The following is a 19,039-nucleotide window of genomic DNA, read 5'->3' as shown; positions in this document are numbered from 1 at the left end:
CTTTTCATTGCTCCTCCATCATCAATCACCTGTCTCTGCTGCCACCATCAACCAGCCATCAGTTCCAAAAATCTTAAATTCCATCATATCCCTCATACAGTGAGTAAATGCGAGTAGCAGTTACTGCACCCCCATCACATGCTTTTGCTGCAAAAAACAATGAGAATTGTGATTGATAGTTCAGTGTTTGTTTGTAATTATTTGCTGTTTTAGAAGTTTGGAAATTTCTTTTGTGTTTGTTTTCATTTTGTCTGCCAGTTGTTTTAACCCTGTCATCCTGTGTGTCTGCTAAAGTGGGAATTAATGAAACCATTGATTCCCACTGTAGCAGAATCTGTTGGATTCATTACTGTTTAGCTGTATTTTGCAACTATTAATTTTCTTTTGCTTGGGAGCCAGTGGACGTTAGTGATAGGTGGCCCACATAAAGTTGAAATTTCTCTGTTTTGACGGATTTTTCAGTTTATTTTCTCAATGATCTGGAGCATCTTTTTGAAAAATATTTTTCTTCTTTTGGAAAATGGTCCCCCCCCTCTTCCCCTCTTTAGACCGATTTTGATCGATTTTGTGGGCGCTATGCATTTAAAAGGTCTTGGAGAAGCCTTTTTGATTGAAAAAAGAAAAAAAAGTAAATATTTTCAGATAAAAAGGTGTGATTAAAGGGAGATTTGGCTGTTGTTTCTAGCATATCCCATGACCACCTTGTTTCTTTCTCACTCCGACAAGTATTGATGTTTCTCAATATTTTTTCCCCATTAATAGCATAAACTCGTGTTATTAAAAAATTTTTTGAAAATTTGATTTTTATCAACCCTAGAAACAACAGCCAAATCTCCCTTAAATCGCACACTTTTGCATCTGAAAAATTTTTTTTTTTTTTTTTTTTCACCAAAAAGGCTTCTATAGTTTTTTAGCACATAGTGCCCACGAAATTGGTTTGGCATAGGGAAGGTGGGGAGGAGTTTTATACAAAGAACATTAAAAGTTTTTTTAAAAGATGCTCTAGATCACAGGTCCTGTGAAACAAAATCTGAAAAATTCCTGTCAAAATGGAGAAATTCCAACTTAAGTGGGCCACCTAGGTCTGAGTGGGTTAAGAAGTGTGAAGTTTTGTTCTTGGAATGGGTTTCATACAGTTTTCATTTCACTTACAAGGCATTGGTTGGTCAAGTCAAGGTTACAGTAACAGACACTTGTCCAAGGTGTTGCACAACCTGGTTAAACCTGAAACCATGTGGTTTTGAAGTGGACTTCTTGACCATATAGTCATGCCTGCATCTTGTTCTGCTGTAGAGAAGAAAATCTTTTTCATCAATGCACAATATATATGTACTGCAACACACAGTTTGTTATCTGCTGACCTTTTGCTAAAATTTGAAGCCATTTAGTAGATGTTGTTGCTTATTTTGTAGTCTTGCATGGCCATCTGTTTGATGTATTAAAGTAATTTCTGCTTTTCTCTATTTCTGATTTGATGTTCTTACTAAAGTAGTAAATAGCAATCTGACATATGTCACATCACATTTTCTTTTATAGTTTTTACTGTATTTTGACTCTTACCATGTTACGTTTAGTGTTCTCATATTTAAAAATATACACATTTCCTTCAATTAGGATTGAACTCGAGTATCATTGTAATTTAACATTTGTTTTCCATGCTGGCCTGGGTTGGAGGGTTTGACTGTAGCCCCAATTGTTTGTTTTGGTATGTTTTCTATCACTAGATGCTCTTCCTAATGCCAACCACTTTACAGCGTGTACTGGTTGCTTTCATGGGGTGCCTTTGTATGTTGCACCAGCACTGGTGCCTATAATGTGACGCCAGCTTGGATGCTTTTTACATGGCACACTCCACAGATCCAGTCGTTTTCACCAAATCTCTTCTCTTAAATGTTTCAAAACATCACAGCAGAACCCTTTATGATCTCATCCCTGAGGGATGAGCCCTCAATTCACAATGCCACATTTCTAAGAGTGATGCTTGTGACAGGCCTTCTAGGGACAGTCTTCTGCTTTTGAAGCCCCTGTGCCACTCAAAACATTATGTATCCTCAGCATAGCCATTGTCTAATAACAGCTTCGGCTGTGTATGTGTAGCTCCCTTAAACTTGTGTTGAATAAGGGCCAGTGGTTTTAATAACCATTGATAAGTTTGTTACCATAAATTTCTCTCGGGCCTTCTGTATTTGTGTGTGAGCATTTGTCTGAAGAAATGTGAAACAATTGACTTTTTTTTCTCTCTCATTCAGTTGGAATGGTAAACAAACCTGTTCAAGAACAAACACCAGAGTTCCAAATTCAACAAGAAGATTTTCCAGCATTACCTGGCTCTCAGAGTATGTTTAACCTTTTTTGTTTCTTATATCTTTCTTCCTTCCCTCACCCCTGCTCTCTCTCTCTCTCTCTCTCATTCTGCTCATTGTCTTTTAATGTCTTCCTCATTTCTTCTTCCCCCTTCACCTCTCTCTGTTTGCTTCCCCCTCTCCCTTTCTACTTATCTCTGTTATTTTCTTTTTGTCCTGTTTTTTTTTCTTTCATTTATACTTCTCTACCTCTGATTGCTTTCAACATTTTAAGTTTAGAACTTGAGTATGTCTCTATATGTGTCCAGGAAATATGCTGTTAGAAATTTCACCTTAGATAAAGCATATTATATCAACATTTAAAAAAAATATATATATAAAGTCTTTATTTAGTGTCAAACATTTAACAAACATGATGGTCATTTAGAATGTAGTATATATATATATCAATAAATAAATTCAATAAGTAAATTACAACCACTCCTGAATACATAACTAAACAGCGACAACAAAAGTCATACAAAAATTATAATCCCTACTGTCTTCGACTGTGTGTGTATGAATGTTTTCTATTGGATATTTTAATTATTGATCCTGTAGATCAAACCTAATTATCTCCTGTCTGTTTTCCTTTTGCCTTCCCTCATTTCTGTTAGATCCACCTGTGTCAACGACAAATGATTTTTCACGAAAAACTGTGAGTATACATGGTTTTATTTTAATTATTTGAAGTGTCTCCTGTTGTTTACTTACTTTTGCAGGATGGTGTTAAGAGGAGGGTGTATAGTTACTTCCCAACCTTACTCTTCTATTTGTGGGGGCAGGACTTGAAACTAACTCTCAATTGTCTTGTGTTATGATTGAAACTTTCACTGTGAGATGTAGAAATTGCAGACATGTTCAACCCATTCTGACATGGAAAAATGTAGAGAATATATGAATGATGATTAAGACAGTGTATTTTGACATGTATGGTAACAAAGGGGTTAATGTAATTCTAGATGCTATGTTTGAGTAAAAGATGGGATGGACATGGCTGGAATGTCTGAGTAAAGGGTTCATGTAACTAGTAGCTGTAAAGGTAATTAGCTGAAGTATCCTTTTGTAAAGTTGGAGACCATTATATGAACCTTTCCCCCTCCCCCTTGCCCTCCTGTAAAATTCTGTTAATGAACCGTATAATGACTGTTTGTTATCTTGCTGTCTCTGTTAGCCAACCAGTTCAGTATCGGGAACATACGAGCAAGCTGTTAGTAAAGATGGTAATAAGTTCCAGGTTGAAAAAACATCCTGTACTAAACCTAACCGCGGTATACAAACACACCATGATGGTAAGTTCATTCCTTCCTTCCTTTGTGTGTGAGAGAGTTTGAACTCCCAAAGCCTTTTGTTTAAGGCAGTGGTTCTCAACCCTTTTTTTTTTACCTTTGGACTCCTTTAATCCCTAATTTACTCAAGTGGATCCTCATAGCAATTCACTGTTTTAAAAAAATCCTATTATAATTATATTTTGATAATTAAATGTTATTAGGAAGTGTATCAATGCAAATTAAAATATTTTGGTGAATTGTAAAAGTATGACCAACTTATTGGACATAATTTTTAACAACAAAGGGTCATGTGGACCCCTGGTTGAGAACCACTGGTTTGAAGCTTTTGTTCTGTGTTCAAATACTGCTGAAATTGTCTTTATATTGTATCCATCCTAGGTCTTTATGCTTAAGATAGTTTTCTTATTGATCCTGTAGATCAAACCTATTTATCTCCTGTTTGTTTTCTTTTTCTCTTCCCTAATTTTTGCTAGCTCCACCTGTATCGATGATAATGATATTTAAAAAAAAATTTTATCCACCCATATTTAGAAGCTGTACTTTAACAGTATTCTATAATGCATCCTTTTTTCTTTTCTCCCCTCCTCCTTTTTTTTTTTCTTTTTTTTGCTGTCTTTCAGGTACTGTGTCAAATATCCCCTCTGGAATGGTCACCGATCAGTTTGGAATTGTTGGGCTTCTGACATTCATCAGAGCTGCTGAAAATGATCCTAATCTAGTTGCTTTAGCTCCCGGAATAGATCTCACTACTCTAGGCCTTAATATGAATTCTCCTGAGTAAGTATTCCCTGCTTTTCTTACCACTACCCTTAACCATTGCTGCTGCAAGTGTTGTTGTTGTTGTTGTTGTTGTTGTTGGTCATTTTTCCAGTGGAATTATTTCCATCACTTTTACCTTATCATTAACTGTTTTATATGTGCACCTCCTCTCTGCATAGTCATTTCCTATATGTTGCTCCCCCGTCTCCCTCATTTTTCCATCTCTCTCTCTCTCCCCCACCATTAGATATCATTTCATAGCTTAGTTACATAAAAACAAACAGACACACGCACATACACTTATATTGCTGGCTATTCTTGAAGCACAACCTACCTGTAATCACAGGTAGGTTGTTTTGTACACAGCAGAGATAATAACAACCGGACAGTGGATGGGAGATAGTGATTGTTGCTTAGTCGCAGCTCAGCTCTATGATGACAGGTGTTTTTGTCCTAACCAGGCATCATTATATCGGTATATCTAGGACTACATTATTCAGTGTGTTCTTTCTCTTTCCAAGATGGAGGGAGGTTTAGTTGCTGTTTCTAGTAGGTTGAGTGATCACATGGAGGCTCTTTTGTTGAATGGTTTGTAATTAATGGTGGAATGAAGCAGTAGTAAATAAGTGACTTGGTTTGAAGAAGAAATGAAAGTATAGTTTGTGGAGGGTTGATAGTGGTAAGAAGTTTGCCTTCCAACCACATGGTTCTGGGTTCAGTCCCACTGTGCGGCACCTTGGGCAAGTGTCTTCTACAGTAGCCTTGGGCTGACCAAAGTCTTGAGTAGATTTGGTAGACGGAGACTGAAAGAAACCTGTGTGTGTTTATGTGTCTATTTTTGTCCCCCATCACTACTTGACAACCTATGTTGATGTGTTTACATCCCTATAACTTAGCAGTTTGGCAAAATATAGAATAAGTATGAAACTTTTAAAAAAACAAAAAAACATAAATACTGGGGTTGATTTCGCCCAGCATGGCTGCAGTCTAAAAAACAAAAGATATGTTTGGGTTTTACATGGCTTGGAGAGCAACAGAGAACAGAATAGTTTTGAGCTGCAGTTTTATTCTGAGAGGTATGAGATAGTTTGTTTAACTTCACTTGAACTCTCCAAAATGGACGTGATGAGAAGTTTCAACATAAACGAATAAGAATCATGAAATGGTACTGAGGAAAACCTCTGTTTGGGGACTTCAACTGTAACACACCAACAGCAATTACATCGGAGACTGTGAGAACAGCAGATAAGTACTTGTTGATAAATATAACTTCAGTAGTAGTTGTACAAAGGGCTGCACGCATTCTAGCTGTGCTACTGTGTGCAGTAACTCGTCAGATGTACTACACCTAATTTGAAAGCTTAAGTCTTGTTACATGCAATGTCACTGATCTTGAGGTCAACATGTCTATAGTCTCTTCAACCACAGTGAGACACACAAGCAATATGAAAACCCATCAGATTGATGGCAGTCATGATCCGAGGACCCTAGCCTTACCACGCAGTATCCCTTTGATTCTGCCTAAAGATTGCATTCATCTTTGACCTTTCACTCCTACCATACAATGTCCTCAAAATAAACAATAACATCATTGAAGTCTCAAAGTTATGAGATAATGGATGTTTAATTCGAAACCATGTGAATAAAAGGCATTACATTTGACAGAGTAAAGGGTTAAGGTGTTTGCGGAATACTCAGCCAGTGATTTCATGATACAATATGTAGGTAGTTCAGTTGGTCGATCTATTTGGAATTCTTGTTTTGAAAATGTGCCCCTGGCCAACCAAAGGGTTGTGAGTGGATTCAGGTGATGGAGACTGAAAGAAATCTTTGTGTGTGTGTGCGCCCTTGTCTAGACATCACAAGATGACTGTAAATGACCATCCTTGTCATTCATATAAGCTAGTTACCTTGCTTGGAAACGGATGGTGGTTGGTAAGCAGAAGGGCATCTGAGCATAGGAAATCTGCTTCAACACATTCCCCCTGATCTATGCAAGCATGGAAAAGTGGACATTAAAACGATGATGATGAGTGTAGATGACATAAGGATACGACACAATTGCTGGCGACCCACAAGATCAAGGTTTGATGATAGCAGGGGTGACTTGGTTGACTTAACCCATACAGAACTGAAGTAAAGAGAATATCAAGTATAATACTCATTATTCGTACACATTTGATGTAGTCGTGGCCGATGCCAGTGTCATGTAACAGGCATGTAAGAAGTACCCTGTGAACTTTGGGCCTCATGTAGGTGATAAGTGGCTGTGACCTTTGGCGATATATTGTGCTTGAGAAAACTCATCAAGCCAAGTGAAATCGTAGTTATGGCCGATGCTGGTGGCACGTAACTGGCACCCATTACACTCTTGGAGTTGTTGGTGTTAGGATGGGCATCCAACTAGAAACCATACCAAATCAGATTGGAACCTGGTGCAGCTTACCAGCTTACCAATTTCAGTCAAACTATCTAACCCATGCCAGCATGGAAAGCAGATACTAAATGAAAATAATGATGATAACTGTATTCTGGAAGTTATCAAAAGTTTCTCTGGCATTAAACAGTTGACAGATGCACACAATACCATTGATAAGATTACAATTGCTTTCTTGATCTTGGCTGTAAGAAGTACCCTGTGAACTTTGGGCCTCATGTAGGTGATAAGTGGCTGTGACCTTTGGCGATATATTGTGCTTGAGAAAACTCATCAAGCCAAGTGAAATCGTAGTTATGGCCCTGCTATCATTCAGTTCCAGCATCATCACTATCTAGTGGAACTGAGGGGAAAAGAACGGCAGGGTGCCCTAAAACCACTTGGTGAAGGACCATTGACGAGGAAAGAAGACGATAAAGGTGGAGAAATTGGAATGAGACGAGTAACAGTGGCAGGAAACCGAGCTGATTGGAGAGCTTCATGTTGTGGCCTTATGTGTCTCATGGCATGGAGTGAACTAATGGATTCTTTGACTACCCAGAACCTCCACTGCCTCTGCTAGGAAACTCTGTTCATGGTACTTATATGTAACCAGGATTATCTATTTATATGGAGCTTTGGTGAGAGATTATCTCTATCAGTAACATGTTGGAGTTTCAGTGTTGAGGTACACCCACTGTTGACTTTTTGGTATAAATGTCTAACATAAAATAATGTGATAATTATATTGGTATTTGACGATGGAGCTCAGCAGTTTTTCAATTAACCTTTTATTTCTCGTTTTGGGGGTGTTTTCACTTGACTTTTTGTCTGTTTTTCTTTTTTTTTAACTATTTTTTTTGTTTTTTTTTTTGTGTTTTTACTGTTTCTTTACCATTCTGCTATTGAGGAATCTTTCATTTGGCTATTGTGTTTCTTTTCCTTTTTTTTTTTGTTTTCTGGGGAACTAAATGTTTCTTCTCCCTGTTTCATTTTAACTTGTAGTGCCCTATCTGCACATCAGAGAAGCATGAGGTTTTGCACAGGAAAACCACAAAGACAGCATATAATGTATGTAAAATGTTAAATGTATGTAGTGGGGTTAGATAGACTATGATGGGCTTAGAATCAACAACAACATACACTTTTACCCTTGCCCTCTGCCTCTTTCAAGATGAATATTTAAGCAGTCATTTCTTCCTAGTTACATCATTTTCATCATATTGTGTCATCTCTTTATCCCTCTATTTTCTCTTGTCACAATCACAAACATCTCCATCACTTCCCACTTTATCAATTTCACACTTATTACTAACTTATATTCAGAGTATATATATATATGTATATATATATATGCGTGCGTGTGTGCGTAATTACTAATTGCTTTTGTTTCATTTATGATACAAGAACATGAAAACACTGAATGCACCCTTATGTTAGTAATATATAAATGTCTGTTTGTCATAAATGTAAGATAGATAGAATTGCATATCCAAATCCTGGGTTTTGTTCAATCATGGTTCTTCTGACTCTGCCGACGTGTACAGTCAACCAAAAGATCCATTGTTCCAAACCTTCCTTGGTATATGTAATCCTCTTTTTATTACACACAACAAATATTTTGTATCTCTCTCTCTATATATATATATTTTAGATTCTGTAACACTATTTTTATGCATGCTCACACACACACACACACACAAACACATAAACAGTTTGGGGGAGGTTATGTTGCAAGGAGGTATGGTAAATTATTATCCATAGCTAAAATTTTGCCAAGTATATCATAAAAGATGTGTGAAATTCTTTATTTGTAGGTTGCATTTCTGTAGTTTGAAGACACTAACCTTCAATGTCTTTTATGCACAAACATATTTCCTGGTGTATAAGTAGTAATATGAATACAATTGTCGTAATTAAAGAAATGAGAATTAGAATGGACTAAGTTTGGCATCATTTGCTATGTCACCTTTTTTTTACATGTTAATAAATATATATATATATATTTGCTAATTAATGTTTGTAATTATTTATGTAGGAAAATAACTAAGAAATATTGTTGGTAATTAAGTCCTATGTAAGCATCATATTTACATTTTTTTTTTCCATTTATTGATGAAGTTTACCAGTAAAGTCATTACAAAACCATTCTATGATTTGAGAACCTGTAGCAGACTGTGGGTCCGTCCTTAAGACGTCTCTTTAAGAACCTTTAGTGTTTAACCCTTTAGCATTCAGATTACTCTCTCAAATGGAATGCTTATTTATTCACATTGTTTTGAATTAATCCTGTATTATCTCATAGCTTTGAGATGTCAATGCTGCGATTGTAAATTTTTTAAATGACAATGTAGAGTAAGTATGAGAGGCCAGATCTGACTGATTTGAACATAAAACAATATTTAGACCGGATATGGTTAGTTTAAATGCTAAAGGTATAATTAGAGATACAGTAGGGCCAAAATTAATCCTTGTCCAGTTCGCTGCAAATCAGTTAATTCCCCAATGAGCATTGAACTGTGCCACTCTTTGAGCAATCAAGCATTACTAGTCATTGCTGTCAATTTAAAATCATAATGAATTACGCTAAACAACAGTTTTCCAAATGTTTGCATATATAAACTTTTCAAACTTTCGATTGACAACAATTTGATCATTTCAGCTGAGGCTGTTGATTGGTTTATTGACACATTTGCATGTTTTTTATGCAGTGTCTTCTTTATATTCTGACAGTAAAATAATTTATTTCTATTACCTCATTATCCCCAAAGTGTTAAATTTAGAAAAACAGTGAAATAAAAGAAAACCTCTCAGAAATCAAAAATCCAGGAAATGATTCCTTAAACCTTGGTCTGCTGCAGTATTAATAATGGGATAACTACTGTTATTTTCTGGAACTTTCTTTGTATTTTTATGTTTAATTTGTTGATGTGATTTAGTATCACAGACAATTGTATCAACTACAAATTTACTGTTGTACTAATTACAAAGTCTACGATGGTCTCTTTTATTACATCTTATGATGACATTAATTAATAACTAAATCAGCGTGACTTCTTAGCTTCTCAAATCACATTTTTATTAATGAAACTTATGGTTTAATTATCTAATGTTTTATTAAAGATTTTGTTGTGTGTGTGTAAGCTCATTATATACTGAAGTTTTACAAGAATTTTGTCTGTCATTTAACGAGGCTGGTAGAAAATTCTGTATATGTAGCACGGAATTTTGCCTTGAAGTTCAAATTTAAGTAGCAAGCATCATTATTAATGAGGACCATGGCTGCAGAATTGGTAGAGTATCAGATGAAATGCCCTGTAGTACTTACCAACCACTTTTTATGTTGAGGTCAAGTTTGCTTTCATTTTTTTTTGTGGGGGGGGGGGGGGGTCAATAAAATAAGTACCAACCAAATATTAATCTTGATTAAAACAACAATATTTCATCCTCAAAATTTCAGACTCTGTACCTATTTTGGGAATAATAATAATCCTATCTACTATAGGCACAAGGCCTGAAATTCGGAGGGAGGGGACTAGTTGATTACATCAACCCCAGTGTTACACTAGTACTTCATTTATTGACCCCAGAAGAACGAAAGGCAAAGTCGACCTCGGCGGAATTTGATCTCAGAACTTAAAGACAGACAAAATGCTGCTAAGCATTTTTCCAGTGTGTTAATGATTCTGCCAGCTTGCCTTAATAATAATTAACAGTTTCAAATTTTGGCACAAGGCCAGCAATTTCGGGGGTGGAAGGAGTCAGTCAATTACATCGACCCCAGTGATCAACTGGTCCTTTGTTTTACTGACCCCCGAAAGGATGAAAGGCAAAGTTGATCTTAGATGGATTTGCACTTAGAAAGTAAAGAGCTGGAAGAAATGCTCCAAGCATTTTATCATGCAAGCTAAACACTAATTATTATAATAATTAAGAGTTTATAGTTATGAGGTTTTTGTTTTTTTGTTGTTTTTTTTTTTTTTTGTAATTACATTTTGAGTTGGAACCAACATTCAGTTTGCTGATAATTTTGGGGAAAGTCATGGATGTGTGAGCAAGAAGTTTGCTTTGTGGGGTACCCATTGTGGGGTACGTTGGGAAGGGCTTTCTGCCATTGTATTGTGTTGGCCAATTCTTTGGGTGCCACATTTGGTTAACAGAAATTGAAGAAACCCATTGTATGAGAGAATGTGTGTGTGTGTGTATAACATATATTGATAGAGACACAGATCGATGTGTAAATGTAAAACAAAAACTAATGCAGCAATCCCTAATGCCATGTGTTTATTTGTCCTAGGATGTACAGGTACCCCTTTATCAATCTCACTGTTGGAAATGCAGTGATGAGCCTGTTATAAACCTGTAACCAATGCAGGATCTAAAAGCAGGTCACATCTACTATTGGCACCTTGTTCTGCTTTAAGGAGGATTCCTTAAGTGTACATTTCATTAACCCTTTTGGTACCAACTTGGCAGATACCACTTCTGGTTTTATGATAAAAAAACTTGATCTGTGAATTAAAATCTTTCCATCAAAATTTCATGTTAATTTGTGTTCCAAAAACTTGCTTAATAATGAGTTATTTCACTAAATTCTTCATTATTTCCAAAATTAATTGAAACCAAAGTGGTGTTATGTGAGCAGAGATCTGGTATCAAAATGGGTTAATTATCATGCTGTGAAGAAATAGATTTGTAAAGATTGTCTGGAGTCACTGCATGAGATGGATTTTCTTTTGTGTCCTAAAGATGGGGGAAGATTTCTCATCTGCTTAATCCCCATCTTTCGTTATGAGCTTCTGTTGTTCCTGTATGAAGAACTGGCTTCAACGTAGACTCGCCTCCCTTGGAACTTGACATTCTGCCCATTATGGTGATGGAGTGTGTGAAGCATTAACGCTCTTTACAAACATCCTAGATGTTTCTACTCTGTCAAGAACATCAGGACTGGGGGTGGGGGTGGGATGTCTATGTCCTGTTTGCAATTGCAGAGGCACCTGAAACAATTCAACAAAAGCATACTACAAAGTCTTCATCAATTCCAAGTGACAGCCATAGATTTTATATTCTGAGTTAATTCCTTTGGCAAGGGATAGTGTTTAATAAACTAAGTACTAGTTATATAATTAATTTAACTTATTGTCTCTAAATCTTATATTCTTGTCATTACCATCACCATCTTTTATAACTAAACACTTTAATCCAGAAATATCCCTTTAAAGAAGCACCAAAATTATTTTACTGTCAACAACTGATAAACATCAAAGCTAAATTATGTTCTGTTTTTTTCTCTTCCCACAGAAATCTCTATAGTACATTTCAAAGTCCATGGGCTGATTCACCGTGCAGACCGCAAGATATTGGTTTGTATTGATTTCTTTTCTTTTGTCTCTCTCACTGTCCATGCATCTCTCTCTCTCTCTCTCTCTCTCTTTGTCACCATCATCTCTCTCTCTCTCTTTCTCTCATCACTCTCCGTATCTTTCTCTTTGTCCCTCTCTCTCTCTCTCTGTCTTGGTGTCTTCCTTTTTCTCTCCATTATCTTCCTTAGATCTTTGTATCTGTATTTCTGTATATATTTCTTTCTTTCTTGTCATCTCTCTGTCTTTCTCATGTCATTTTTTGTTCTTACATTAACACAAGGCTACACAATTACGGGGAGGAATTATAATTAGTTAAAATAACCTATAGTAAATATTACAGTAAACACTGTTTCATAGACCCTGGTGAGATGAAAAGCAGGTTGGATTTGACTATTTATACAACATTGTTATTGTTTAGACTCCAGTTGTTGGGTCGGTTTGAATTATGAAAAAAGAGAAGTAGAATGCAGCCAGTTTGAATGCTAAACGGTTAAGTTCAGCTGTGTATTAACGCTCTCATCTGCAGCTATTTCTGTCTTGTCTTCTACAACAGAAAATCCTTTCTATAATGTTAGTCACTCATCTTCAACGCTCATGAATGTATACCATTGTTTTTCTTATTTTAGATGTAGAAATTTGCTGTTGACAAATTCCTTGATGTTTATTTTTGTTTCTATCTTTTCAGATTTCCATGTTCCCTGTGAATATTTAACCAATATATATATACGAGATAAAGTGAGTAAAAGCAACTGCTGTCAGCTGTCTTACCGTTTTCAGCTGTTATTTCGTTTTCTACTACGGTCTAGAAGCTCCAACTTGACGAGTTGTGAAAAATAAAAATTTAAAAAATCCCACAATTTTTGGAAGCTTCAGATTTGTGGAAGTTGTAAAAGAAGTTAGCTCCTCTCTGCACAATTCATTTGTAACATAAATTAAACCCCTGATTATCATCATCGTTATCATTTAACATCAGTTTTCCATGCTGGGATGGGTTGGATAGCCGCAAGGCTGTGCCAGGCTCCAGTTGTTGGTTTTGGCAAAGTTTCTATGGTTGGATGCCCTTCCTAATACCAATTACTTCACAGACTATACTGGGTGCTTTTTACTTTGTACCAGCATGGGTGTTTCCTATGTGACATATCACAGGAGTCACCAGTGACTCTCCACATATTTTTGGTATACTCTGAGAGTTACTGGTAACTAATCACACCATATTATTCTACCACCAGAATCATTGTTTACTCTCTACTCCAGATTCTTTATGTGCCATGCATGTCACCGGGGATGCTTAATGGTCTTATTATTGAGCCTTACACTACTTCAAACTACTTATTTGAATTTTGGGAAATGTACAAAATCGTTTTGTTTTTTGTATCGACTGTTTTTCAATTTGAAACAATATAAGCTGAAGTAGGACCGGGTAAAATAATGTCTTTGATAAGTAAAGCAGTGTTGTTATTTATGCTTTATTCTAATACATTTCTAATGTACTACTGGAATATAGTATAATTTCAATAAAATTAGCAATATAAAAACAAACTATCCATTAACATAATCTGTAGGGAAAGAAAAAAATTTGCATAGACAGACATATAATGGGAATTTTAACAGTGAAATACTGACGGGGCTTACTAGTGAATATAATATTTGTTCTGTACTGCAGGAGCCACCGGTGATAGCCATGATATATAAATGAATGTATTTGATTTATATAACAAACTAGACCATTATATATATACAGTTAAAAGATTAACCCTTTAGCATTCAGATTACTTTGTCAAATGTAATGCTTATTTATTCATATCGCTTTGAATTGATTATGCATTATCTTGTAGCTTTGAGATTTCAATGATGTGATTGTATATTTTTAGAATGACATTTTAGGGTCGGTGTTTTGGCATGGTTTTCACAGCTGGATGCCCTTCCTAATGCCAGTCACCTTGCATATGACAGTTCTGGTGCCATGTCAAAAGCACCCTTGGGCATCATGTGATGGTTGTACATGGGTGTTGTCGTCATACAAGCAATGTTGCTTTTCAGTCTTCCGTGTGAAACATGTGCAGCCATGTGAAATCTTTCCTTGCTCAGAAGCAGGTGAGGGTTGATCACATGAAGAACATCAGCTGTAGGAAAATTGGCCTCAACCAATTTCGTCCAACACTGGTGATGCTGATGTAGCTGACCCATTCTGTCCAAACTATCATGCAGCACATCCATCATAACTTTTCTGTAATGTTGCACAGCTAATCATCAACATGTAGCAGTAACATGTATTTAGAAGCCAACAAAGGAGCCTCCATGCAGTTGTTTTAACTTGCTAGGAATAGCAATCAACTCTCCTCCAAATTTCCTGTTACTATCTTAGAAAATGAAGGACACATTGAATTATGTATTCTTTGATCTACAAAAAGGAGGGATGCTCATGGTTGGATTCCTCTGATCAGGCTTGACTTGAGGCTGAAATACAGCTATAGTTAGTCTTATATATATATATATACTATATTGCATTCCTTCTGTAGTCTACCCTTAACATGTAGCATTCCCAGTGCACTCAACTCTTATGTAGCATTCCTACATGTAGTCTACCCTTTATATGTAGTGTTCCCATGTAACATTTTCAGCGCAGCTAACCCTTCCATGTAATACTCCCCACTGTAGGCTACCCATTATCAGTAACATTCCCAGCATACTCAGCTCTTCTCATGTAGCATTTTCATGTGGTATACTGCTGCAGTTGATTTTGTATTGGAAGGAGATTTTGATATTGTAGCTTTTTTTACAACTTACACACCCACACACACATTTACATAATTCATGCGCGCGTGCGCACACACAGACATAGGCTTGTACTTGTGTTGATTGTTTTTATATGTTAACTAACTTTCACCGGGTCTGTGAGCATGATCCTAGCTATCATGCCCCTAATGAAGCTTCCTTTCCATGCATTTTTGCAGTTATCCCAAGTAAAGCTCAGCCGATATGGTGAAGATCTTCTGTTTTTCCTTTTCTACATGAACGGGGGCGATGAGATGCAGTTAAAGGCTGCTGCTGAATTGTGAGTTGCCAAACCATTTAAAAGAAAAGAGTTCTGGTTTTCTTTGTCGACGTTGTGGGATCAAATAGAATAATAGGTGGTGGGGCGGGGGGCATAGTAGCATTTGAAGAAGAATACAAGACGTGAAATAACTTAACCCTTTAGCAGTCATATTATTCTGTTAAAAATAATGCTTATTTATTCACATTGTATTGAATTGATCAGTCGTTTTCTTAGAGCTTCAAGATTTTGATGATGTGATTGTTTATTTTTTGAATGATATTGTAGGGTAGGTGTGAGAGGCCAGATCTGGTCAGTTTGAACATAGAACATGTTGACACTCACCATCATTATCATTTAACTTCCACTTTTCTATGCTTGCATGAATCAATCCGAATTCATTGAGGTAGATTTCCTCTGACTGGATGCCCTCCTGTCACCAACTCTCATCTGTTTCCAGGCAATATAATATTTTCTCAAGACCAAACATGCTTTTCATGGAAGACTGGGAACAAACAACCTTGCTTATAATGATGGTGACTGTCATTTACAGGTCTATCCAGTCACCTAGACACCTCACAAAAAATTTACAATACCTTTTGAATAAGAAAGGAATCGGTTATATGTTGCCACTTGAATAACTTCAGCCACTAAACCTAATTAATTATTTTGATGTAAAGAATCCATATTTTGAACGCTAATGTTCTACTTTTGTCATAAATTCATTCCAGATACAATAGAGATTGGCGGTTTCACAAAGAAGAAAGGGTGTGGATCACACGAGCACCAGGGATGGAACCTGTTATGAAAACTCTGAATTATGAGCGAGGAACTTATTTCTATTTTGATGCCACAAACTGGCGGAAGGTAGCGAAGGAATTTCATCTAGAGTATGACAAACTCGAAGACAAGCCTCTAACGCACAATTCCAACCAGCATATCATTACACATTAGCAGTTCTATCTCTTTCTCTCACTCTCTCTCTTTCCTCTTCTCTATGTCTCTTTCTCTCTCTCTCTCTCTCTTTTCTCTCTCACTCTGTGTGACAGGCCTGGTAGTGACTTTGGCACAACATGCCAATGTTATTGCTGCTTTTCATATCCTCCTGGCGAAAGGCTCTCACCAGGTTAAAGATTCACAAATATTTTTTGTGATGTAACTTGCCTGAAGGAGCAGCAGGCAATGCAACCCCCCCCCCCCCCCCACCCCCGAGAGACAGACCAGCTCTCGGCCGTTTCTTTTATAAACCAAATATTAAAAAAAAAAAAAAGATTTCAGCAAAATATAGACCGTTGCTATTTCAGCAGCAATACACCTTGTAACACTTTTTTTTTTCTTTCTTTCTCTCTGCATTTTTCTCCTGTTTCCATCTACCCTCAGAGATCTGCCTGGGTATTTTCTCAGTTGATATCTACCCTTAAGAGTTCTGCCTGGGTATTTTGTTGTTGATAGCCATTCTCAGAGTATATTTTCTCTAATTTCCTCTCTCTCTAAGGGTAGATATTAGTGACTATACCCTTGTAGATAATATCTTCTCTCTGCCTGCCAAATCCAATCTGAGAGTATATATATTTTCTCCATCAGGAGTTCTGTGAGTTTACTCCTGTTTGGACCAGTCCATTTCAAACCAGAACTCTGAGAGGGCAAAACAATCACAGGTCTAGGATATTCAGTTGTAAAACACCCCTCCAGCACTTTATTTATGGTTTAAAGAAAAAAAACGAAAATTTGTCAGCTTTATATTCATGTGATATTTCTGTTAATTCCATCTCACCCCTCACCCACATTCCAAATAAGGTTCAGTGAAGCAATACTGCAAGTCTTCCAGCAATTGGAGTGTTAACTGTGTAGTTTCCGTGTGTGTGTGTATATATATATATATATGTATATATATATATGTATATATATATATGTATATATATATATGTATATATATATATGTGTGTATATATATATATGTGTGTATATATATATATATATGTATATATATATATGTATATATATATATATATATATATATATATATATATATATATATATATATATATATATATAAAGGATCTGTGTGTATTTATGCATGTGTGTGTGTGATACATGCATGTATGAATACATATGTATATATCTGTAGGTGTGTGTGTGTGTGTGTATGTGTATATATGCATGTGTGTGTGTGTGTGTATATATATATATATATATAGGCATGTGTGTATGTGTACATATGTTTATGCATGCAAGTGTGAGTGAGGCAGTGTTGTGATAAAATGTTTCAACTATGTACTCTTAGATGTAAGCATTTGTGCCTGAAAAAATTCCTAGCAAATCTAGACTTCCAGAAACCTCAAAACAAGAATTTTCATCAATATTATAGCAACATTCACAGAAATATTGACAATTTTTGATGACCAAAGAAAATTGAAACAAACCTGTTATCTGTTGTGTATACCTAACCACACAAACATCTTAAATACAAAGACAAATCATTCAGAATGCATACATACGAAGACATATGCGTATACACTACAAAGTGAAAAGAAGTGCAGGTAGACAGGAAACGTATCTAACACACATACAAAGAAACACAAACGATTGATATTGAAAAGAAGGCTTACATGTCCAAAGGCACACACACAAACATACACACTAATGCACAGACATGCTTACACAAAAAAAAACAGAAACATACATGCACACGTACACGGGTTTAGTAAAAGTAAATACACAAATTTACTGAATGAAGTTTGCTTAAAATTTATATAATCGTTGAAATGAATGTCATTTGTTTTCCTAGTTCTCATTGTCCCTCGAAAATTTCACTCTCTCTCCTTGGCTCTCTCTTTCTCTTGCAGCCGCTTGCTTTCAAAGCCCCCCTTTCTCTCAACATTTAGACTTTAATATATCTATAAAATAAACATATACTGTGTGTGTGTGTGTGTGTGTGTGTGTGTACCTATGTATATATGCATACAGAACTGTGTGGTGTGTGTACATGCAGAAGTGCAAAGAAATGAGACAGGGAGCATGCATTGTGTATATATGTATATAATATAAACATATTTATACACATATATGTACATGTGTACATCAGTGTGAGTGGGGGGGAGCATGAATGTGTGTATGTATATACTGAGAGAGTAGTGGATGAAATATGCACATATATGTTTATATTATGTATATATTGTGTGTGTAACACACGTCTATGTAGAGACGGGAAGAGAGTGTATATGTAAATGTTTATATAAGCAAATGCTATAAACATAGTGTGTATTTATATATGCATGTATATATACATACACACACACACAAATACATGTACATTTGTTTATATTTTTTGTGTATTTTACATATATTGTATATATGTACACACTCACATATACATATCAAAACATGCACATGCATGAGTGTGTATAGTGTGTGTATAATCTACATGTGAGTAACCCATTCATACATTCGCGTAAGTATGGGTGTGTATAGGTGTGCGCGTACATGCATGAATGTGTGTGTAGATATTTATATGTATGTGTGTATGTGTGGTTTAAGTCTTAAATGTTTAATTATTAACCACTTCCACCCTTTGTTTTTTCTCCCTCCCACTTCTCCCTGTTTCTATGGTAATTGTTCGTTGATCCCTTAGTTTATCCCCTGCCCTTTCTGTTTCCTCCCTTCCTTCCTCTATTTATCGACTAAATTCCTTGTCTTTCATTGTTGGATTATGAACACCAAAAGGACTTCCCCCTCCCCACTCACTCTAGCCTCAACCTAGATGGTTATCTTGCCATAGTGTGGACACTGTTCCCCCATTTATGACCCTTTTCTCCCTCCTCCTTCCCCTCCTG

The 19,039-nt window shown here is 36.1% G+C and overlaps 1 protein-coding gene across 48 annotated transcripts in view; it reads left to right on the top strand.

Annotated features, from left to right (window-relative positions):
* Nucleotides 1-17,884, top strand: part of LOC106870520 (CCR4-NOT transcription complex subunit 2) — a 45,667-nt gene extending 27,783 nt beyond the window's left edge. For 16 of the 48 annotated variants that reach the window (XM_089343280.1, XM_089343276.1, XM_089343269.1 and 13 more), the window contains 8 exons: nt 2,250-2,336; nt 2,960-3,000; nt 3,517-3,634; nt 4,255-4,411; nt 12,111-12,172; nt 12,858-12,907; nt 15,103-15,227; nt 15,938-17,884. In XM_089343280.1, coding sequence (XP_089199406.1) covers nt 2,250-2,336; nt 2,960-3,000; nt 3,517-3,634; nt 4,255-4,411; nt 12,111-12,172; nt 12,858-12,907; nt 15,103-15,227; nt 15,938-16,160 — 863 coding nt within the window. In that variant the 3' untranslated portion in view covers nt 16,161-17,884. Of the gene's footprint in view, nt 1-2,249; nt 2,337-2,959; nt 3,001-3,516; nt 3,635-4,254; nt 4,412-7,814; nt 7,881-12,110; nt 12,173-12,857; nt 12,908-15,102; nt 15,228-15,937 lie in introns of all 48 variants that reach the window. The other 32 variants (XM_089343265.1, XM_014916640.3, XM_014916638.3 and 29 more) reach the window with 4 other exon arrangements.
* Nucleotides 17,885-19,039: the final 1,155 nt, after the last annotated feature.

This window comes from Octopus bimaculoides, chromosome 27 (assembly GCF_046866305.1).
Source record: "Octopus bimaculoides isolate indiv1 chromosome 27, ASM4686630v1, whole genome shotgun sequence".
Lineage (NCBI taxonomy): Eukaryota > Metazoa > Mollusca > Cephalopoda > Octopoda > Octopodidae > Octopus > Octopus bimaculoides.
Note: the sequence above shows the minus strand (reverse complement) of the source record. Positions and strands in the feature narration are given on the sequence as shown.